General features: G+C 46.6%; 1 protein-coding gene across 1 annotated transcript in view; it reads left to right on the top strand.

The window, feature by feature from the left end:
• LOC115092424 (calcium-activated potassium channel subunit alpha-1-like) overlaps positions 1 to 21,054 on the top strand; it is a 315,025-nt gene extending 293,971 nt beyond the window's left edge. The window contains exons 24-25 of the mRNA XM_029603258.1: positions 866 to 1,005; positions 20,905 to 21,054. Of these exons, the coding sequence (XP_029459118.1) occupies positions 866 to 1,005; positions 20,905 to 21,054 (290 nt within the window). The remainder of the gene's footprint in view (positions 1 to 865; positions 1,006 to 20,904) is intronic.
• Positions 21,055 to 24,554: the final 3,500 nt, after the last annotated feature.

A 24,554-nucleotide genomic window follows, 5' to 3' on the forward strand; every position in this document is an offset into this window, starting at 1 on the left:
TAATTGTTTCAGTTGCTATATTTTGATTTTTAATTGTAGCTATTTTAGGTCATAAATAGATGACTTGTTTATAAATTGTTTGCTTATTGCTATTTGTTGGTAATTGTTATGTTTTTCTGTTGCTTTAAACATTTTTAATATCTTTGCATTTTTTGTTTTGCTGTAAGTCGCTATGAGCACCACCCAGATTTGGCGATTAAATTGGAATAATAAATAAAAGTGCACTGATTAGCAACATCCAACACTGGCCAAGCCTTGGTAGACTCCTGTCTTTTCTTCCATTAACAATCCTCAAGTCTCTATGACATGATATTCATCTAAGCAGTCAGTAACACAAACTAGTGATATGCCAATGGGAGGCAGTGGGGGGGGGGGGGGGGGGGGCAGACGTCTTTATTAGATAAACTTACCTCCTCTATTGTTTGACTGCTGATTTGCAGGTCTTTAGCACAGCCATAAATGGAAGATTCCCCCATATACAGCACTGTGGTGAGGTGGGGTAGACTTATTGATGATATTAATGGTGCAGGTAGTGGTGGTGACACTAGGCAAAGCGTAACCATGCTCAGCAGTAAGAAGACAGTAGTAGCAGGACCATAGAGAAAATCTATGAAGGTCTCCTCTGGCAGCAGATGATTTTTCAACCATGACCCCTATGACCCCAGCCATCCCCAAATCAAGCAACAAGTTACCTTATGATAGAAGATCCTCATTCAGTGCACACAGCGAAGAACTAAGGACACAGAGCAGACATTTAGTAAAATAACCAGAAAGATGGTCCACATCAGCCACAGAAAGAACATCTTAAGGTGAAGTTTCATTTTATTTTGGATAAAAAATAAATGAGCTACATTATGTCTCTTAGAGAATACGTCAAACATCCAGTTTATTGAACAGATTGGTGAGCTGAGTGCAAGGGATACCAAGAGGACACTTTACATGACTACATCATTTGCTACTGGATCAGTCTTTTCTGGCAGTTTCCTGGACTCCCTGATGTCTACTGTAAGTATTTTATTCCTGCCAGTGTTCCCCCATTGGCTGAGTATCAAGGCAATGGACTACATGGTATGTTTGGTAAATCACATCCATTCATAATAAAAGTATCATGCTGGCACATGGCACGCAGAGGTTTTGACCAGTAGTTAAAATGTGGCTTCTAGGAAGTGTTATAGGTGAAATTCTTGAAGCCACTGTTTTGGAGGTTACCCTTAAGCCCTCTTGGAGTGGCCGTGTTTGAAAGAATTTTAAAAATGACTTATATGCACTGGATTTGACTGGTCCGTATTGGTTATATTACCATAAGTGACATCCCACAGCATGAACACATCGGGCACCATTCTGTTCATGGCAAGTTGTGACACTGTTCCAAACATGTCTGAAGAATTATGAGGGAGCACCATGAGGAATTTGTCTTGTGCATTCCTAATAATAACAAGATCAGTATCCATGAAATCAGAGAGTGACAAGTTATCTGGCTAAAATTAACTAGATAACGTCACAGATTTTCAGCAGGACAGGGCGCCCACTGAATATATTCAGCTAAAGTTATCCAGGTAATGTAACACATATAACTTTAAAAGCTAACTGGCTATGTTTCCATATGACAAGTTTAGGTTTAAAGTTATCCGAGTATGTGTACCTGGATAACTTTAGCCTTAACTAGCTGTATTCAAAATATAAGTGGTTAACTGGAAGAAAAAACAAAATTAAAAACCCAATCCCCCATTCCCCCCAGCACATTAAATTACTCAAACATATGTCAGGCATAGCGCCTGAAATCCCCTCCCACTCAAGCACCCCAAAAAACGATTTTAAAAGTTGTAGACCTATTGGCTGAAGAACCTCCCCACCTGTCAAATTCTTCAAATATATCCGGCCTCTACCCACAATCCCAGCTCAAATCCTACCACTCCAACTTGCACCCCCCAAAACCCCCAACAGCTGCCAGGAGAGCAGTACAATCATATAGCTCCCGGTGGCATCCACTGCTCCTGCCATATTGTAAACTGACGACAATGCTGGTAGCTTATGGATGCTCGCATGAGTGGTATGCTTGTACCACGTTTCTGAAGGCTTTGGGAGTTTTGGGGGTGGTGGCCAGGGTGGGAGCGTTCAGGTTGGGGGTTATGAATGGGGATTAGGATGGGGCATGGAGGCTGATATATTTTAAGAATTTGGGGGAGGGGAAATTTGAAAGCTATGTCCAACATACGTTTGAGTGATATAGCGGAGATGATGGAAGGGAGATTTGGGTGCTATGCCCAACATAAGTGTTTGAATGATATAATGGGGATGATGAAGGGGGATTTGGGTGCTATGCCCAAGATAAGTGTTTGAGTGATATAATGGGGGTGATGAAGGGGGGATTTGGGTGCTATGCCCAGCATAAGTGTTTGAGTGATATAATGGGGGTGATGAAGGGGGGGATTTGGGTGCTATGCTCAACATAAGTGTTTGAGTGATATAATGGGGGTGCTGAAGGGGGGATTTGGGTGCTATGCCCAACATAAGAGTTTGAGTGATATAATGGGGGTGATGAAGGGGGGATTTGAGTGATGTGCCCAATATAAGGGTTTGAGTGATATAATGGGGGTGATGAAGGGGGGATTTGGGTGCTATGCCCAATATAAGTGTTTGAGTGATATAGTGGGGGTGATGAAGGGGGGATTTGGATGCTATGCCTGACATAAGTTTGTATGTTATATCAAGAGTAATTGAAGGGGTTCTTGGGTGTTATGCCCAATATAGGTTTGAGTGATATAGCGGGGGTAATGGAGGGGGTCTTTGGCTGTTATGCCTGACATAAGTTTGATTGACATAGCGGATGTGATGGAGGGTCTCTTTGGTCATTATGCTTATGCCCAACATAAATTTTTATGTATGTGTGTTAATATTGTAAATCGCTCAGAGCTTTTACATGTAACGATTAAGAAATTTTAATAAATACAAATTCAAATACAAATTTGTGTGATATAACAGGGATGGAGGAAGGGAGGTTTGGATGCTATGCCCAACAAGTTTGAGTGATATAGCAGGGCTGATGGAAGAGGTCTTTGGCCGTTATGCCTGACATAGGTTTGAGTGATATAGCAGAGATGATGGAAGGGGGATTTGGGTGCTATGCCCAATATAAGTGTTTGAGTGATATAGTGGGGGTGATGAAGGGGGGATTAGGGTGCTATGCCCATCATAAGTGTTTCAGTGATATAATGGGGGTGATGAAGGGGGGATTTGGGTGCTATGCCCAACATAAGAGTTTGAGTGATATAATGGGGGTGATGAAGGGGGGATTTGGGTGCTATGCCCAATATAAGTGAGTGATAGTGGGGGTGATGAAGGGGGGATTTGCGTGCTATGCCCAACATAAATGTTTGAGTGATATAATGGGGGTGATGAAGGGGGGATTTGGGTGCTATGCCCAACATAAGAGTTTGAGTGATATAATGGGGTGATGAAGGGGGGATTTGGGTGCTATGCCCAACATAAGAGTTTGAGTGATATAGTGGGGGTGATGAAGGGGGGATTTGTGTGCTATGCCCAACATAAGTGTTTGAGTGATATAACAGGGGTGATGAAGAGGGGATTTGGGTGCTATGCCCAACATAAGTGTTTGAGTGATATAGTGGGGGTGATGGGGGATTTTGGTGCTATGCCCAACATAAGTGTTTGAGTGATATAGTGGGGGTGAAGAAGGGGGGATTTGGGTGCTATGCCTAACATAAGTTTGTATGTTATATCAAGAGTAATTGAAGGGGTCCTTGGGTGTTATGCCCAATATAAGTTTGAGTGATATGATGGGGGTGATGGAGGGGGGATTTGGGCGCTATGCCCAACATAAGTTTAATTGATACGACGCGAAGGAGGGGGGATTTGGGCTCTATGTCCAACATAAGTGTTTGAGTGATATAATGGGGGTGATGAAGGGGGGATTTGGGTGCTATGCCCAACATAAGTGTTTGAGTGATATAATGGGGGTGATGAAGGGGGGATTTGGGTGCTATGCCCAATATAAGTGAGTGATAATGGGGTTGATGAAGGGGGGATTTGGGTGCTATGCCCAACCTAATTGTTTGAGTGATATAATGGGGGGGATTAAGAGGGGATATGGGTGCTATGCCCAACATAAGTGTTTGAGTGATATAATGGGGGTGATGAAGGGGGGATTTGGGTGCTATGCCCAATATAAGTGAGTGATAATGGGGGGTGATGAAGGGGGGATTTGGGTGCTATGCCCATCATAAGTGTTTGAGTGATATAATGGGGGTGATGAAGGGGGATTTGGGTGCTATGCCCAACATAAGTGTTTGAGTGATATAATGGGGTGATGAAGGGGGGATTTGGGTGCTATGCCCAACCTAATGTGAGTGATAATGGGGTTGATTAAGGGGGATTTGGGTGCTATGCCCAACCTAAGTGTTTGAGTGATATAATGGGGGGGATTAAGAGGGGATATGGGTGCTATGCCCAACATAAGTGTTTGAGTGATATAACAGGGGTGATGAAGAGGGGATTTGGGTGCTATGCCCAACATAAGTGTTTGAGTGATATAATGGGGGTGATGAAGGGGGGATTTGGGTGCTATGCCCAATATAAGTGAGTGATAATGGGGTTGATGAAGGGGGGATTTGGGTGCTATGCCCAACCTAATTGTTTGAGTGATATAATGGGGGGGATTAAGAGGGGATATGGGTGCTATGCCCAACATAAGTGTTTGAGTGATATAATGGGGGTGATGAAGGGGGGATTTGGGTGCTATGCCCTATATAAGTGAGTGATAATGGGGGTGATGAAGGGGGGATTTGGGTGCTATGCCCATCATAAGTGTTTGAGTGATATAATGGGGGTGATGAAGGGGGGATTTGGGTGCTATGCCCAACATAAGTGTTTGAGTGATATAATGGGGGTGATTGAGGGGGGATTTGGGTGCTATGCCCAATATAAGTGTTTGAGTGATATAGTGGGGGTGATGAAGGGGGGATTTGGGTGCTATGCCCAACATAAGTGTTTGAGTGATATAATGGGGGTGATGAAGTGGGGATTTGGGTGCTATGCCCAATATAAGTGAGTGATAATGGGGTTGATGAAGGGGGGATTTGGGTGCTATGCCCAACCTAATTGTTTGAGTGATATAATGGGGGGGATTAAGAGGGGATATGGGTGCTATGCCCAACATAAGTGTTTGAGTGATATAATGGGGGTGATGAAGGGGGGATTTGGGTGCTATGCCCAATATAAGTGAGTGATAATGGGGGTGATGAAGGGGGGATTTGGGTGCTATGCCCATCATAAGTGTTTGAGTGATATAATGGGGGTGATGAAGGGGGGATTTGGGTGCTATGCCCAACATAAGTGTTTGAGTGATATAATGGTGGTGATTGAGGGGGGATTTGGGTGCTATGCCCAACATAAGTGTTTGAGTGATATAATGGGGGTGATGAAGGGGGGATTTGGGTGCTATGCCCAATATAAGTGAGTGATAATGGGGGTGATGAAGGGGGGGATTTGGGTGCAATGCCCATCATAAGTGTTTGAGTGATATAATGGGGGTGATGAAGGGGGGATTTGGGTGCTATGCCCAACATAAGTGTTTGAGTGATATAATGGGGGTGATGAAGGGGGGATTTGGGTGCTATGCCCAATATAAGTGAGTGATATAGTGGGGTTGATGAAGGGGGGATTTGGGTGCTATGCCCAACATAAATGTTTGAGTGATATAATGGGGGTGATGAAGGGGGGATTTGGGTGCTATGGCTGACATAAGTTTGTATGTCATATCAAAAGTAATTGAAGGGGTCCTTGGGTGTTATGCCCAATATAAGTTTGAGTGATATAGCAGGGGACGGGTAATGGAGAGGGTCTTTCACCGTTATGCCTGACATAAGTTTGAGTGATATAGCGGGTGTAATGGAGAGGGTCTTTGGTCGTTATGCCTGACATATGTTTGAGTGATATAGCGGGGGTAATGGAGGGGGTCTTTGGCCGTTATGCCTGTCATACGTTTGAGTGATATAGCGGGGGGTAATGGAGGGGGTCTTTGGCCGTTATGCCTGACATAAGTTTGAGTGGTATAGTGGGGGTAATGGAGGGGGGTCTTTGGCCGTTATGCCTGACATAAGTCTAATTGATATGACGGGGGTGATGGACTGGGGTTTTGGGTGCTATGCCTGACACAGGTTTGAGTGATATAGAGGGGTTGATGGAGGAGGGATATGGACACTATGCCCAACAGGTTTGAGTGATATTGCGGGAGTGATGGAGGGGGGGATTTGGGCCTTATACCCAATATATGTTTGAGTGATGTAGTGGGGGTGATGGATGGGGAATTTGGATGTTAGATCCGACATAAATTTGAGTTATATAGTGAGGGTGATGGAGTGGGGATTTGGGTGCTATGTCCAACATAAATCTGAGTGATATAGCAGGGGTGATAGAGGGGAGGATTTAGGAGTTATGCCTGACATAACTTTGAGTGTTATAGTGGAGGTGATGAAGGGGGGACTTGGCCTTTATGCCTGATATAAGTTTGTATGTTATAGCGGGGGTGATTGAGGTGGTCTTTGGATGTTATGCCCAATTTAAGTTTGTGATGGAGGGGGATTTGGCCTCTATGCTTATGCCCAATATAAATTTGTGATATAGTGAGGATGGTAGAAGGGGTCTGGCCGTTATGCCTGACATAAGTTTGAGTATATAGTGGGGGTGATTGAGGGAAATTTGGATGCTATGCCTACATACGTTTGAGTGATATAGCAGGGTTGATGGAAGTGGGATTTGGGAGCTATGCCCAACAAAATTTTGAGTGATATAGCAGGGGTGATGGAGAGAATTTGGGCGATATGCCCAACATATGTTTGATTGATATATTGGGGGGGGGGGGGGGGGGGGCGCGAGCAGGCCAGTAAGCCCTTAAGAATTTTTTTGTTTATTTTCTCTCCACTTGCCTGCCTATATTTTGAAAATAGCCAGTTAATGCTAAATTTATCCATGTGCGTGTACTGCTCTTAACATGATCAGACTTAACAGGTAAAATTAACCAGACAGCACTGATATTTCTTGCTGCTCAGCTAGGTTTAAGTCCTGTCCTTAGAACACAGGAGAACATATTTAAACTTCCAGGTTTGTTTTCCTAAGTCTCAAACTTAGCTAGATAAACCATTTTAATATTGTCTTCAGCATTTTTAATACTTAGAGTGCGGGCTACCACTTGTGTGGACGTTTAATATGGATGGGTTTAATGGGCACAATGGTTTCCTTTTAGCCAAACTGCATTTATTAAATGACCGTGAAAACTTGTTTGGAGGGACAGTTATCACAGAGTACTCACAAGTCGGGTGGAGCCAGGTCTCCCATTTGTACTAGGTGCCTTGTGTATCCCAAAGGGGCAAATGAAACCATCAGATAGAGCAAGGCACCGAACAAACAGGGCACACTTTTCAAATTCAGAGCTGAAAAGATGATTGCTGGGCCTACCTAATGCAACATGTTTCTGAGCAGCAAAAATCATGAAGGATAAACCCATGCCCTAACTTGGCCAATTGCACCTTGTGTCTATGGCAGTATGTAAGACAATGCGGAAAAATTTACAAATTCTTATATTCCACATACTTCCAAAAAAAAACAATGATCAGTGCAGACTACAAATACTCATACATAACCACATCAATTTGACTTAATAGACACTAACGTCAACAGAAGAGCACCAATTAAAAAAGATACTTGGATGCTGTTATCTGTGCATCTCTGACAGCATGTCTTTTAGGGTAATGAGCAGGTGCTGCTGGCGATAAAGTCTTTATGAGTCAGTCATGTACCAGACATAACCGCTGGCAAAGGAAAATTAGTTTCTTACCTGATAATTTTCGTTCCTGTAGTACTATGGATCAGTCCAGACTCCTGGGTTTTGCCCCCCCTCTAGAAGATGGAGACAGAGCAATTATCAAAACAAACTCCACCTATAAATAGGCTGGTGCCACCTACAGTCCGGCAGTATTATTCAATGTCAAAGCAGAATGGAACTCTCAAAATCATCATAACTATATATAATAAAAGAAGCAAACCGGTCCACTGAACCCTCCTGGGACCTGAACCTTGAATACCACTTGAGGACAAAAAATTGAAAATCTCTGCCAATCTGAAATAAAGAAATATATAAGAACCGAGCGGACTCTCCCTTTCTTCCATGTCTCTGACAGGCGGGATTCTGGACTGATCCGTGGTACTACAGGAACGAAAATTATCAGGTAAGAAACTCATTTTCCTTTCCCTGTACATACCCAGATCAGTCCAGACTCCTGGGATGTACCAGAGCTTTCTTACCTGGGAAGGGATCCGGAGAGGCCCGCTCGAAGCACTCCCTCTCCAAATCGTCCTGAAACTGGAGCCTGGGCATCCAATCTGTAATGTCTTGCAAACGTATGCAGGGATTTCCACACAGCCACCCTGCAAATCTCCTGCGGTGATACCATCTGACACTCTGCCCAAGACGCCGCTTGTGAACAAGTAGAGTGGACACGCAAACCTGTAGGAAGGGATCTACCACGAAGGAGACAGGCCGAACTAATAGCTTCCTTTAGCCAACGAGCTATAGTAGCTTTGGACGCCTGCTGTCCTCATTTTGGACAGCTCCACAGCACAAAAAGATGGTCAGTCACATGAAACTCATTGGTAACCTCAAGGTAACGCAGCAAGACTCTGCGAAATTCGGGCTTCCGCAAGTCACTAGCCAAAGGATCCGAACAGTTTAACTCCGTGAAGGCCGGCAGCTCCACCAATTGGTTGACATGAAAGGAGGAAACCACTTTCGGCAAGAACCGTCCTTAAAGTAATGCCCGAATCTGAAATCCGCAAAAAGGGTTCCCTGTACATACCAGGATCAGTCCAGACTGCTGGGTTATGCCTCCCTTCCAGCAGATGGAGTCAGAGAAAAGCTGAAAAGCACCTCCCACATAACTCGGGGTACCACCTGCGATCCCTCAGTATTTTCTCTGACTCCAGCAGATTGAGAGGGGCATAACTTGTGGTCCTGATCTCAAAATTCCTGGGGTCTTGCCCCACCAGGTTTGAATTTCTTAAAAAAAACAGACATTTAGAACTTTTGACTGGATCATTTAAAAAAAAACAAAAAAAAACAGGGTATTGGTTTTCTGTTTCCTTCTGATTTTCTCATAAGTTTTTCTGCAGCAGCCAGCCAGGGGCAGGCAAGGCAGGGCATTGCCCTACAGTCAATTCCCGGAGTGGTCACAGCAATAGCACGGTGAGAAGAGGGGGAAGATTTACCGGTGGGCCGGTCACTCTCCCCCTCCCTCAGAGATGTTTTAATTCCTCTGGCACCCCTCCAGTGCCGTTCCCCCGTGGGCTGAGTACTTTAAAAAAAAAAAAAAAAGAACAGTACAAAGTAAAAGAAGGAGATTTTAATACTTTATTAGTTGAAATTTCTTACCTCAGCCGCGCCTGCCTACAGTCTCCCGGGTCTCCAGAAGGGGTAGAGCTTCCACCCGGCTGCCAGCGATGCCGAGGGGGACGGTGTGTAATTCTTGTGGAGAGCCGGCTCTCCCGCGAAGGCCTCTGCTCCTGGTGTCTCCCCGGGGGCGAGGGGCCTTCACAATGACCAGATTCGGCATGGGGGGGGCGGCCATTTCATGGCGAAAAAAATTGCGCGGCGTTCACGAGGCTGAGGGGCAGAGGCCTGGCTCGCTCCCAATTAGCTTGGGAGCGGCGGCCATCTTGTCTGCCTCGGACGGGGACACTGATTTCTCTGAGGAGGGAGAGGATCTCCCTCTTCCGCTGTCCTCGCCGCACAGGCCGCGCGGTTTGTCTTCGGACACGGCTCCTCCTCCTTCCAATCCCCCGGGGGGGGGGGGGGCCTTAAAGCGGCAGCACCCATTTTCTTCAAATTTTATTTTATTAATTCATAAAGCGTATATGGAGGCGGAGACTGAGTGGGATTCCCAGTCTCCTAGCCCAGCCAAGATCCCGAGGGATTCCATGGGTCAGGGAAAGGCAGATTCCCTCTTCCCTTCCTTTAACCCGGGGAATAGGCTGCCTGACCCAGTGACCCTGGTGGATCCAGGGTCTCAGGATTCATTCACCCAAGATATGGGCGATAAGGGGGACAATGCTACCCAGGTGGAGGGGGATGACCCCTAAGTCCTCTGTCTGTTCTGACGGGAGGAGCTGGATCCCTTGATCTTGCACGTACTTCAGGAGCTGGAACTTCCTCTTTCACAGGAAACGTCAGATTTATACATGGGAGATTCAGCTTTTGCGGGGCTTCGCACCCCACCGCAGACTTTTCCTTTTCACCCGAAGCTGTCCCAGATTGTATCCCGTGAGTGGGAGACCCCGGAGGCCTCTTTGAGGGTTACCAGAGCCATGGAGAAATTATATCTACTTCCTAATGATTCGCTTGACCTACTTAAAGTTCCGAAGGTGGATTCGGCAGTTACGGCCATAGCCAAGCATACTACTATTCCGGTGACTGGAGGCACAGCGCTCAAAGACCTTCAGGATAGGAAGTTGGAAGTGTTGCTCAAGTGCATATTTGAAGTATCCGCCTTAGGGATACGGGCCTCTGTATGCAGTAGCCTTATGCAGCGAGCTTTGCTACGTTGGGTTCAGCAAATATTGACGGCCCAAGACCTTCCCCCGGGGGAGGCTGAACAGGTGGCCCCATATGGAATCAGCAGTCGCCTGTACGGCAGATGCCCTTTATGATCTTCTACGTACTTCGGCGCGCACTATGTCTTCAGTGGTGTCCGCACGGCGTCTATTGTGGCTCCGTAACTGGTCCGCGGATGCCTCGTCTAAATCTCAGCTGGGGTCCTTCCCTTTCCGGGGTAAGCTGTTGTTTGGTGATGAGCTGGAACAACTCATAAAAGCCTTGGGAGACAACAAGGTCTATAAGCTGCCAGAGGACAAACCCAGAGCGGCCCGCTCACTGGGTAGCTACAGGGGCCACTTTAGGCGGCAGCGTCGTTTCCGGTCTGGTAGGGGTGCGTCGAGCTATACCCCTAGGCAAACAGCTTCAAGAGCACAGTCGTGGTTGTATTCCTTTCGGGGCAGGTGACCTCAGCATGCCGGGGCCCAGGCCTTCGCACACAACAGCAAACCAGCACAATGAAGGGACACCGGCCCATTCCTCCATACCAAAGATCGGGGGCCGACTATCCCAGTTTCACGAGGAATGGGTCAAAATTACCTCAGATCAGTGGGTACTAGATATTATAAGTCGCGGTTATGCTTTGGATTTTGCTCGTCCCCTCCGGGATCTCTTTCTAGTGTCTCCTTGCGGACCGCCCAGAAGCAACAGGTGGTCCTTCAGACCCTAGCTCGGTTGAAGGCTCTGGGAGCCATTGTGCCAGTTCCTCGATCAGAACGCCGGACCGGTCGTTACTCCATATATTTTGTGTTACCCAAGAAGGATGGAACTTTTCAACCGATTTTGGACCTCAAACAGGTCAACAAGGCATTGCGGGAACCTCGTTTTCATATGGAAACGTTGAGATCAGTCATTGCGGCGGTCCACAAAGGCGAGTTTTTGGCTTCTTTGGACTTGACTGAAGCTTACCTTCACATAGGGATCCAAGAACACCATCAGCGGTTTCTGAGATTCATGATCATGGATCAACACTATCAGTTTTGTGCCCTACCCTTTGGCTGGCAACTGCACCCCGCGTGTTCACCAAGGTGGTGGTGGTGGTGGCGGCGAGCTTACGACGGGAAGGGATTCTAGTACATCCCTACTTGACGACTGGCTCATTCGAGCGAAGTCGGAGGACCTCTGCAAGGTGGCGGTTCATTTGCTTGTGTGTCGCCTGCGGTCCCTGGGCTGGGTTGTCAATTATGCAAAGAGCCAGTTGATCCCGACCCAGGTGTTAGAACTTTTGGGGGCTCGATTCGATACGGTTGTAGGCAAAGTCTCGTTACCCCTCAAGCACATGGACAGGTTGATGTCTCAGGTGCAGCGGCTGCTATCGCTCCCCTCCCCAGTGGTGTGGGACTATTTACAGGTTCTTGGGTTTATGGCATCTACCCTGGAGCTAGTTCCTTGGGCTTTCGTGCATCTGAGACCTTTGCAGAGAGCGCTGCTGTCTCGTTGGGATCCCAAGTTCGAAGAGTACCAGATCCCCTTGCATCTGCTTGAACCTGCCAGATCCAGTCTGGACTGGTGGCTCACTCCGGATCACTTACTGCAAGGGGTAGACCTTGAGAGTCCTCAATGGGTAGTTGTAACAACCGATGCCAGCCTCTCCGGTTGGGGGGCAGTGTGCCAGTCGAGGTCAGCTCAGGGTCTTTGGACTCCATTACAGGCAAAGTGGTCCATCAACAGGTTGGAGACCAGGGCGGTCCGGCTAGCTCTGCAACACTTCTTACCAATGTTACGCTGCAAAGCGGTGCGGATTCTCTTCGATAATGCGACCACGGTGGCCTACGTAGACAATGAGGCACCAAAAGTCGTCCCATGGCCGACGAGGCCGACAAATTGATGAGCTGGGCGGAGTGTCACCTGGCCCAGATTGCGGCATCTCACATAGCCGAGGTCGACAACGTTCAGGCGGACTTCCTCAGCCGACATCAATTGGATCCCGGAGAATGGGAACTGTCGGAGGAAGTGCTACGAATGGTCTCGAGACGATGGGGAAGCCCCCCGCCTGGACTTGATGGCGACGCGTCTGAATGCAAAGGCAGCTCGCTTCTTCAGTCACAGAAGGGACCACAGGTCTGAAGGAGTGGATGCTCTGGTTCTTCCGTGACCACCTCACATTCTCCTTTATGTGTTTCTTCCATGGCCACTAATAGGAAAGGTATTGCGTCGCATAGAGTCTCACCAGGGGCTGGTGATTCTAGTGGCTCCAGAGTGGCCGCGAAGACCCTGGTTCGCCGATCTGATCAATCTAGCAGTGGACGGTCCAATACGCTTCAGTCACCTACCCAACCTTCTAAGGCAGGGCCCGGTATTTTTAGATCAGGTCGATCGGTTCTGTCTAGCAGCCTGGCTTATGAGAGGAGGCAGTTAAGAAAAAAGGGTTACTCAGAGGCAGTTATCTCTACTCTTCTGCGTGCCAGGAAGACTTCTACTTCTATTCCCTATGTATGGGTATGGAAAGTCTTTGATTCTTGGTGTCGCGGGTTGAACTTGTCCCCGCGACAGGCCACTATTGTTCACATCCTGTCATTCTTACAAGACGGCTTATGGAAGGGTTTGTCTTATAGTTCGCTCAGAGTTCAGGTCTTGGCTTTGGGCGGACTTCGTGGTAAGGTTGATGGTATGTCCATTGCGGCACACCCGGATGTGATACGGTTTTTGAAGGGGGCCAAGCACTTGAAACCACCAGTACGCACGGTTTGTCCGTCCTGGAGTTTGAATTTGATTCTTTGTTGCCTTTGTGGGCCACCTTTTGAGCCCTTGAAGCGAGCGACAATTAAAGACTTGATGCTTAAAGCGGTGTTTCTCGTGGCTATCTGTTCGGCTAGGTGGGTTTCAGAGCTCCAAGCCTTGTCCTGTCGAGAGCCTTTCTTGCGTATTTCTGATTCGGGTATTTCTCTTCGCACAGTACCCTTCTTTTTGCCTAAGGTAGTCTCGGCATTTCATGTCAACCAGTCAGTTGAGTTACCGGTATCCTCTGATGAGGATAAGGAACTGAGGAGGTTGGATGTCCGTAGGGTTCTCTTGCGGTACTTGGAGATTACTAATCCGTTTCGATTGTCTGATCACCTTTTCGTTTTGTGGAGCGGTCCTAAGAAAGGGGCTAAGGCTTCTAAAGCTACTATCGCCCGCTGGTTGAAGGACGCTATTGCTTCCGCTTACATATGTCACGGGCGCCCAGTACCGGATGGCCTTAAGGTGCATTCCCTTAGGTCTCAAGCAGCATCATGGGCAGAAAGCCAATGTGTCTCGCCCCAGGAGATTTGTCGGGCGGCCACACGTTTGCTAAACATTACCGTTTGGATGACCGGGATCCGAGGGTGGATTCTTTTGGCAGCAGTGTGCTTCGCGCGGGACTCTCCAGGTCCCACCCCCTCTAGGACAGCTTGGATACATACCAGCAGTCTGGACTGATCCTGGTATGTACAGGGAAAGGAATTAGTTCTTACCTGTTAATTTTCGTTCCTGTAGTACCAAGGGTCAGTCCAGGCGCCCGCCCGTACACAGGAAAGTCCACTCAGCTATTCATATTCTCTTGACAGGTTATGATGGAAGTCAGTTTATTTTTGCAGCACCAATATAGTTCTAATTGTTCTTCTTATAGTTTCATGCACGTTCTACCTTTTTAACCGGTTTACTTTTAACTTGATCTAGTCATTGGTTGATAAGGCGTGTTTACGCATGATTGATTATAAAAAAATTGTAGTTTCAGCCATTCATTCTGCTTTGATATCGATAATACTGAGGGATCACAGGTGGCACCCCGGGTTATGTGGGAGGTGCTTTTCAGCTTTTCTCTGACTCCATCTGCTGGAAGGGAGGCATAACCCAGCAGTCTGGACTGATCCTTGGTACTACAGGAACGAAAATTAATAGGTAAGAAGTAATTTTATTTATCTATTTATTTATTTATTTATTTAGTGATTTTTTTTATATACCGCGGCACGTTAATAACATCACCTCGGTTTACAATAAACAATAATTAGCAACAAGCTTTACAGACAATATTAAATAATGTGAACATATCATATATCATAACATCATATATAAATTAAACACAAGTTAAGAACAAAGAACAATTAAACTAAAGATAATAATATTCTAATGTTAATGACAATTTTAGATGATAAATGGGAGGTAAGAGATCGATAAAGTAAAATTTAGCAGCGGTATAAAATCAATGGGCGGTGATAACTAGGCGAGTAAATATAGATCAGAGAAAACAGGGTTAAGTAATAGGCATTTCAGGAAACGGATGATCATTGGGAGAATGCTTGTTCAAACAGCCAAGTTTTGAGATTCTGCTTGAATTTCTTATGGCAGGGTTCTAGACGCAGGTCTGTGGGCATTTTGTTCCAGAGGTTGGTTCCGGCAATAGTGAATGAGCGGTCTCTAGTAGCAACGTGTTTGATGTGTTTAAGTGAAGGGGTGGCGAGTTTGGCTTGGTGCATTTTTCTTATTGGTCTCTTTGATGTGCGGAAGATAAACTGATCGGAGAACCATTGCATATCTTGGTTATAAATCGATTTATGAATGAGTGTAAGAGCTTTGAATAAAATCCTAGATGCTACCGGAAGCCAGTGAAGGAACATGAGAGCAGGAGTAATGTGTTCATGGCGGTGCGTGTTAGTGAGTAAGCGTGCTGCAGCATTTTGTAGCATCTGTAGTGGTTGTATGGTGTTTTTGTGGAGACCAAGAAGTATGGCGTTGCAGTAATCCAGTTTTGACAATATTGTAGCTTGTAAAACTGTCCGGAAGTCATGTGGATGCAGAAGCGGTTTGATTCTTTTTAGAGTATGTAGTTTGAAATTTTCCTTTCCCTATAGGAAAGCACCTGGAGTTCCGACACCCTACGAGCCGATGTAATGGCCACCAGAAAAATCACCTTTAAGGTAAGATCTTTTAGAGTCGATCTCTTCAAAGGCTCAAAAGGCGCCGACCAAAGGGCAGTGAGGACTAAATTCAAACTCCATGACGGATAAGGATGCCGAATCGGAGGATGCAAGTGTTTTGCTCCCTTAAGAAAATGAACTACATCCGGATGTGCCGCTAATGCTACACCCTGGAAGAAGCCATGCAAACAACCAAGTGCCGCCACCTGCACTCTGAGGGAACTACATGACAAACCCTTAGAAAGACCGGATTGTAGAAAACACAGAATATCCGACACCGAGGCCCGGGAAGGCGCGACCTCTCAGTCCAAACACCAAGACTCAAAAACCTTCCATACTCTAACATATGTGAGATTGGTAGAAGTCTTACACGATCGGAGAAGCGTAGCTACCATGGCTGTTGAATAGCCTTTGCGACTTAACCTCTGCCTTTCAAAAGCCATGCCGCTAGACAGAAGCGATCGACATCCTCCAAACAAACAAGTCCTTGATGCAGCAGGTCTGGGAGAACTGGAAACCTCAGCGGACCGTCCACCGCTAGATTGAGAAGGTCCGCAAACCAGGGACGTCTCAGCCATTCTGGAGCTATCAGAATGACCTCCGTTGGATGGATTTCTATCCGCCTGAGCACTTTGCTGATCAATGGCCAAGGTGGGAAGATGTACAGCAGTACCTCGGTGGGCCAAGGCAGCACTAGGGCATTTACCCCTTCTGCTCCTGTCTCTCTGCAATGAGCATAGAACCGCGGCACTTTGGCATTCCGAAAGGTTGCCATTAGGTCCATGCTAGGTGTGCCCCATATATCGCAAATGAGTTGAAAGGCGGTCTCCGCCAGCACCTATTCTCCGGGATCTAGGCGAGGATGACTGAGAAAGTCTGCCTGCACATTGTCTGCGCCGGCTATGTGAGACACCTCTATGCTTACCAAGTTTTGTTCTGCCCAGCTGATCAATTGGCGAGCTTCCATCGCCACCAGTTGACTTCTGGTTCCTCCTTGGCGATTGATGTATGCCACCGTGGTCGCATTGTCTGAGAGAATTCTGACCGACTTGTCCTGGAGGAAAGGATGCAACGCTTGCAACGCCAACCATACCACCCTGGTTTTCAGTCAATTGATCAACCAGAGCAATTCGGCAGGAGACCAAAGTCCTTGCACCGATTTTCCTTGGCATACCACTCCCCAACCAGAGAGACTGGCATCCGTGGTGACCACTGTCCAGTGGGGCACCTCCAGGGGAACTCATCGGATTAAATTGTCCGTCACCAACCACCAATCGAGACTGGATCGCGCTGCCTCCGTAAGCGGCAAAGATAGATGAAAAAGCTAGGAGACTGGGTTCCATCGGGAAAGCAAGGCAGACTGTAAAGGCCTCATATGAGCAAAGGCCCAGGGTACCAGTTCTAATGTTGAAGTCATCGACCCGAGAACCTGTAAATAATCTCTGACTCTGGGTGGGTGCTTGAGCATTAAACCTCTTACTTGGACTTGCAGCTTGGAGATGAGTTCCGTGGTAAGAAAAACTCTGCCCTGCTGAGTGTCGAATAGAGCACCCAAATATTCCAACGACTGAGTGGGCTCCAGTCGGCTCTTGGTGAGATTGACCACCCAGCCCAGCGATTGTAGGAGCTGAAGTATTTTATTTATTATTTATTTTTTTTACAACTTTTTTATACCGACATTCGTGGGTAAATCATATCGGTTTACAATGAACTATGAGAAATACAGCGAACAAGGGGAGGGGAGGGAGTAAATAACAACAATGGGGAAGGGATTAACAGAGAAAAGGCAGAGAGTAACAAATTGGATGAATGTTTGCAAATAAGATGTATGACATTATATAATGAAGTGAGGGAAAATAATAATAATACTAATAATAATAATAACATTGAAGAAGTTAACCGGGGGGGGGGGGGGGGGGGATGAACAGGAGAGAGGCAAGAATGGAACACTGGTGGGGTGTCAGATAATAGTAAACATAATAGAAACCAGAAGGTAAGGATAACAGAAGGTTACGTAGTCATATTTAATCTGATAATAAATATTATATGGTGGGGTGCTTGATAGGAGGAGCTGTGAGATCTATGCTGGGAATGCCTGCTTAAAGAGCCAGGTCTTCAGCTTTTTTCTAAATTTGTAATGGCAGGGCTCAGTGCGGAGTTCAGCGGGGAGGGAATTCCAGTGGGTGGGACCTGCAACTGAAAGAGCTCACTCCCTTGTGGAGGTGAGGTGGGCATTCTTGAGGGGGGATGTGTGGAGGGTAGCTTTGTAGATTGTTCTAGTGGGGTGGTTATGGAGGATGAAACGCAATGGGTCTTCAAGCCAGTTGGAATTGTGGTTGTATAGAGTTTTGTGTATAATGGTGAGGGTTTTGTAGAGGATACGTGAGGGTATAGGGAGCCAGTGCAGTTCTTTGAGGACAGGTGTTATATGGTCGGATTAACGGGAATTGGTGAGGGTTCTGGCTACCGCATTCTGGAGCATTTGAAGCGGTTTGATGGTGGTGTATGGGAGGCCCAGGAGAAGGGAGTTGCAATAGTCCAATTTTGAGCAGATGGTCGCTTGTATGACTGTGCGGAGGTCATGTGTATAGAGAAGGGTTTGAGTTTCTTCATAACATGGAGCTTATGGAAACCTTCTTTTAGGACTGTGTTAATGTGTTTTTTGAAGTTGAATTGTTGGTCAATCATGACACCAAGATTACGTACAAAAGGCTGTAAAGAGGTCAGGTTGCGTGGAGGGTTACTTGAGAGGGCTAGTCTGGGGTTCTGTGGATTTGCTATGATAAGCAGCTCTGTTTTTGTAGTTTTAAGTGCTAAGTGGAGGTTCCTGGGCAAGTGCTTTTGATTTCGCACAGATCAGACAATCGTCCAAGTAAGTATGCACCAGCAACCCCTCTCTGTGGAGATGGGCTGCCACCACCACCATCACCTTGGTGAAATTCCTGGGCGCTGTAGCCAGACCGAAGTTCAGAGCCCGAAACTGAAAATGCTGATCCAGTACCGAAAACTGAAGAAACCTCTGGTGGTCTGACTGAATGCCTATATGAAGATAAGCTTCCGTGAGGTCTAAGGATGCTAGAAACTCTCCATTGCCCACCGAGGCAATGACTGACCGGAGCGTCTCCATGTGAAACTGGGGAACCCGGAGACATCTGTTTACACTCTCAATGGGTTGAAAGGATCCCTCTTTTTTGGCACTATGAAGTAAATGGAGTAACGGCCTTTCCTTCTTGCCTCTAGAGGCACTGAGAGGATGGCCCCTAGATGCAGAAGTCGTTGCAAAGTGTCCTGCTCCGCTCTTCGCTTGGTTTCGTAACCGCAGGGAGAAATTAGAAATTGGTCCCCAGGACGCCGTGCAAAATCTAAAGTGTAGCCTTCTCTTATCACGGTAAGGACCCACTGGTCCATCGTTACTTTGGTCAATTCCTCAAAAAACAGGGATAGTCTGCCCCCTATCTCTGTCACCGAGGAATGGACCTGCGCCCCTTCATTGTGATGATTTTGCACTGGAAGCAGACTGGGAGTTACCAGGCCTGCCGAACTGGCAGCCCCAAAAGGACTGGGACTAGGTCTGTTGCCTGTTAGGAGCTTGCCAAAAAGGGGCCGCCGGCGGTCTAGATGGGCAAAATCTTCGATTCCCTCTGAATCTGGCTCGAGGGGAAAAGGAGCCTCTGGATTTCGGTCTATCCTCCGGTAACCGATGAATCTTATTCTCCCCTAGAGATTGGATCATATCTTCTAGGTCCGTACTGAAAAGAAGCTTGCCTTTGAAGGGCAAGGACCCAAGCTGTGACTTGGAGGAGACATCCGCTGACCAGTTTCTCAACCAGAGGAGCTGAGACAGCTAAAACCATGGATCTGGGCGATGTGCGCAAAAGATCATGTAGTGCATCTGCACTGTACACCACCGAAGCTTCCAGATGACCTGCCTGGGCCCAGCGCTGCACTAGTCACAACCCTGAAAGATTGAAAAAGGGCCCCCGTTCCTGCACTGAAGGGAACTGATCAGCCTCAGAGTGAATTGCAGCAGACGCCCCAACCGGGACCCGGGCAGACTTTGTTTTTACTAGTTTTGCAGTTTTAACATTTTTTTTGGCTCCCGACGACCCCTTCCCCCGGGATTCAAGCAGAGCAAAGATCCTCCCTGGAGAGAAGCACGCAAGCCGACCTGTGGATGGTTAAAACGACGAACGCAGCATCGAGTTGTGACAGGAATTAAATTAAACAAAATTTAACAAAATTGTGAAGAAAGGAGTCAGAGAGAGAGAGAGTCAGAGAGAGAGCGGGCGCGAGAGAAAACGAAAGTAAAACTTTTTTTTTTTTTTAAATTATAAAACTTGCCCGGCAGTGGTCCAAGGTGCTGATCCCTTTGGGTGGAGTGAACTGGGCTCCCCGGTGTCGCACCCAAGCTGCTAAGAAGATAAGTAGGGCCCTCGACCCTGTGAAGCAGCTGCCTCAGACCAGCGGGGGAGGCTAACGACCACTGTGCTGCCACAAGCTGTTTTCTTATATATATTTTTTTTTTAAATAAAGCTTAAATAAGCCAGAAACAAAAGACAAAGAAGCCCCCTAAACTAACTAAACACAAGAAAACCAAGTAAGCACACAGCCCACACTATAGGTTTTGCACCTCCCACATCTGCTGGAGACAGAGGAATACTGCCGGACTGTAGGTGGCACCAGCCTATTTATAGGCGGCGTTTGTTTTGATAACTGCTCTGTCTCCATCTGCTAGAGGGAGGGCAAAACCCAGGAGTCTGGACTGATCCGGGTACGTACAGGGAACACCATTTCACCCCAACATGTGTTTCATTGAGGACAGGTGCCTAAATATCTCACTTGTTCTATGTAAAAAAAATGTCCATAGACACAGTTATACCAGATATAAGATATATGATGAACTAAATCTGCCCTATGGAAATCAAAGCACATATATATGTATGCATGTATAACTCTGCGGTTTTCTTGAGTATGACACAGTCAGATAAAATAGCAAACTGAGAGTAAACCCTTGTGTTGTAAGCATAGGGTGGAAGGCCTAGCTGAGCCCTTGATGTTGGAAGCTCAGCAGCGATCTTTTAAGGTGCCCTCAGCTGTTCAGCTGAATGTTAAAGTGGAGATCTTCTTGAGCTCATTAATTTCAGAGTAACCTGTATGGCATGTTCTTAGTTTAAAAGCCTAGCATTATTACAAGAGTGTTACCGTTAGTCTGACAAAAGAACTAATACATTCATAAAAGGATGTGTTCCTAGCTGGTGTTTCATAGCCGCATTTGTTTTTTCCCATTTATTTGTACGGTTTCAGACACTAGAGTCCATATACTCATGCTTTTGCCCCCACTTTTTGTCATGTCTTCTTTTCCAGACTTACTTTAATTATCAGATTCTGGCATTGTTCCAGACGCTAGTGACAGGGGGAACCACCCCGGAACTGGAAGAGCAGCTGGCAGAGGAGAACAAGTTAAAGCACTCCAAGAATGCAGCATTCGCAGGCTCCAGAGACCGTGCAGGCTAGGCCTGATACCACTAACCCCAAAACTTCTAAATGACCTCCCATTGGCAAGTTAAAACAGTTTCTGTGTTCTACCTACCTAGCTTTATTATGATGGCCAGCTGGGAACTCAAAAGAGTAGCTTCCACTTCCATACTTAGTCCTTCATACCTCAAAGCATTTCTGTGTAGCTATGTATCCTATTTATTAGTTTATGTGTACAGACTGTGCATATACATAGGGAGGCCAATATTCAAGGCTACTTAGCCAGATAAGTAGCAACTTGTCCAGCTAAGTGGCGGCCACTGAATAGCCAGATATCTAGTGGGCAGGGTAAGTGCCAATATTTGGACTTATCCGGTTAAGTCAAACCAGATAAGTTAGACCTGCCATAGAGCTGGTCTAACTTAGCTAGATATGGCTTATTCAGCTAAGTGGCAATTTCTACAGGGAAACGAACTGCTAAATATCGCATGTAAATTAGCCAGGTAAGTCTTACTCAGCTAACATATCTAAACAGATTGCTTTAAATATTGAGGCCAAGTGTTTATGCATACAAATGAAACAAAGCTTATCAAGTGGCCATACCATCAGATTCCCAGCGCTAAAATTCCACAAGGCCAGCTGTCCATAAAAGTAACCAGTGATGGTGTTGAGATCAGATGACCACCATGGCCAGCAAAGCATGACCCTCCAGTGACAAAAAAATCAGGAATACGTAGAGATCGAATTAAACCTATGACCACTTTTACAGTAACAATTATGTCTAAAGAGTGAAATTTTTCCTGAGGTCACACAGGACTTGTACACCCACCACCCTTGGAAAGATTTAGTTAAAGGGATTGGATGAGCAAAACAGGGACGTGTGTTAATCCTCCACTGACACATCTGAAGGAAGGGAAAGAGAGAGAGGAATATCATGGGAAAATGGTAACATTCTGAGGTTGAACAAAATTCTCCGGGGCTGGCCCTGTGAGAAAGGCTGTAGACTCCAGCTTACGGGTGCCATCTGTCAGGGCCAACTGGGGTCAAGAACATCATGGCAATGATACACTTGATTCTGAGGTGGGGATAGGGATGAAAGGTAGCTGCTGCCATTACTGTGGCTGCCCTATCCAGCCATAAGTAATGGTGCTGAGAGATCCAGCCTCAGTGCCAGTAATGCCCTGCTGCTGGGCAAGGAATCTGGGGTGGTGGAGTGAAGAGGAATAATAATAATAAAAAAAAAAAAAAGATGGAGTTTCCATTTTAAAGACCTGATGACTTCTTAGAAATGAACTGTCTCTGCCCTGGCATGTGCTGGGATACTCAGAGCCAGCACTGCGGTGGGGACTGCTTCTTAGGCCACAGTGCGGCATACTGCACCATACATTCTCTCGATCCCAGTAGAAAGCATTGATAGCCTCACACTACTGCCACCAAAATAACAGAACCCATCACAGAGCCACATAGGGTTCCAGCAGTACACAGTAATTCAGACCTGCTGGAATTATACTGAAACCCTGACCCGCTAAAGGTCTCCGGGGAAATTCTGTCAGCATCTTTCATTGAGCACCTGCCCACCCTGGCACTGATTACACAATTACACGGCCAGGCCTGAGCATGCTTTCCATGCTTTTGTTAATTTGCATAATCTCTGGTACTCAGTGCTGCTGAAGGTGATCCAAACATGGTTCTGCTGACTCACTCATAGAGCAACTGGGGAGGAAATGGAGGGTAGAGGTTGAGGTCTCTGATGCAGTAAATGGCAAGAAGATGGGCTTCAGTTCCTAAGGTCATTCCTGGGTTGGTTTTTTTTTGACCTGACTCCTTCTCCTTTAATTGAGACCAGTCTGTGTTGGGCTATGGTGCCACTTCCTTTACAGCCACCTGGGGATTTTTCTCTTGTTTTTAGCCTCAGTCCTATCGAAAGAGATCGTAGCGATGTCTGTGTATGTAAAGGTTTGCGTGACTGTGTTTGTGGCCCCTCCCTTAAAACTTGGCAATGGCATCAGGTACAAGCATGAAAGTTTAAGGTACAGAGAGCCTTAGGCTGGACACCCTTCCACTGGCCAGGTAGAAGGGTGTCCAGCCGCCCTAGGCAGTGATGATGTCCCGTGATCTCTCATGCCCTCCAGCTCCATGCCTCACCTGCGCCACTTCTCATCTCGTCTGTCTTTTCAAAACTGCCACCCTCCCTAGGCCAGCACCGGCTCTAGAAGTGGTCTTTGTAGTTTGGGTAGTTGGGCGGATGTAATTACTGAGGGAATCTGTGGCAAAGAAATGCGTATGTGGGAGATTGCATGGGAAGCTATGGGGAGAGAAAGAACTGAGGCATTGTTGAATCATTAAAGAATATGTTAGTTTCTGCTTGTTATATCCTCCATCCAGCTTACCCCAGCCAATGCAGCGATGATCACTGGGCATGGGGCCACAAACTACAGCTCTCTCTGGAACCTTGCTAATGTGGACCCTGGGTTTCACCCTGAGGCCATTCTTATCTCCTGTTTATTCAGTGGTTTTAAATTAAAGCTAAAGAGCTGATATTTGGAGAACTGATTCTTTGGCTTCGTGCATGAGAAAAGTCAGGGAACATCATGAAAATTAAAAAAAATAAAAATGTAAGACATTGTATTTCATTTACAGGAAAGCAGCTTGGGTTGTCTCTGGATTCCTTCATTTAACAAAAGTACCAATGATACATCACCAAATCCATTAATAACCCCTAATATCCACATTGTTTACCTTATTCTTTAAATGCAAATAAATCTATAGGTAGGGATGCCAACTAGCTCCAGATTTTCAGGACAGGCTAATCCAGTCCTGGTTCTACAACAGTGCATGCAGGGACCTGTAGTCTTGATTTTCTTAAGAAATGCAGTAAGCAAATCAGAACTGTAAGTCTCTGCATGCAATGGGGTAAAAACAGGACTGGATCAGTCTGTCCTGAAAACCTGGAGCCAACTGGCAACCCTATCCATAGGTCCTTTATGGACAGCCTAGCTGAGCAATAAATCCTCAATCCCCCTATTGGTATAATAGACCTATTTCACTGTACTTCAGGGACATACATACAACTATCTCTAGAGTGCAAGCTATAGTTTTGATACCCTAACACATGGGCCACATAGACAGAGCTAGGATTAGAAATGAGGCCCAATGGGAGCCGAAGGAGGGAGAGCGGAGGACCGCTGGAGATCTTCAGGCGGCGGTAAATTTAAAGAACTTTGACCAGCTGGGATTGCCGCGTGACATCACTGCCTGACCGGGGCTTCAAAACCCCGCGAGAAGTGGCGCATTGTGGAGCCGGAGGGAGAGCGGAGGACAACTGGAGCTCTTCAGGCAGCGGTAAATTTAAAGAACTTTGACCAGCTGGGATTGCCGCGTGACATCACTGCCTGACCCGGGGATTCAAAACCCCGCGAGAAGTGGCGCATTGTGGAGCCGGAGGGAGAACGGAGGACCGCTGGAGCTCTTCAGGCAGCGGTAAATTTAAAGAACTTTGACCAGCTGGGATTGCCGCGTGACATCACTGCCTGATCCGG

The sequence above is a fragment of the Rhinatrema bivittatum genome, chromosome 5 (assembly GCF_901001135.1).
Source record: "Rhinatrema bivittatum chromosome 5, aRhiBiv1.1, whole genome shotgun sequence".
Taxonomy (NCBI): Eukaryota; Metazoa; Chordata; class Amphibia; order Gymnophiona; family Rhinatrematidae; genus Rhinatrema; species Rhinatrema bivittatum.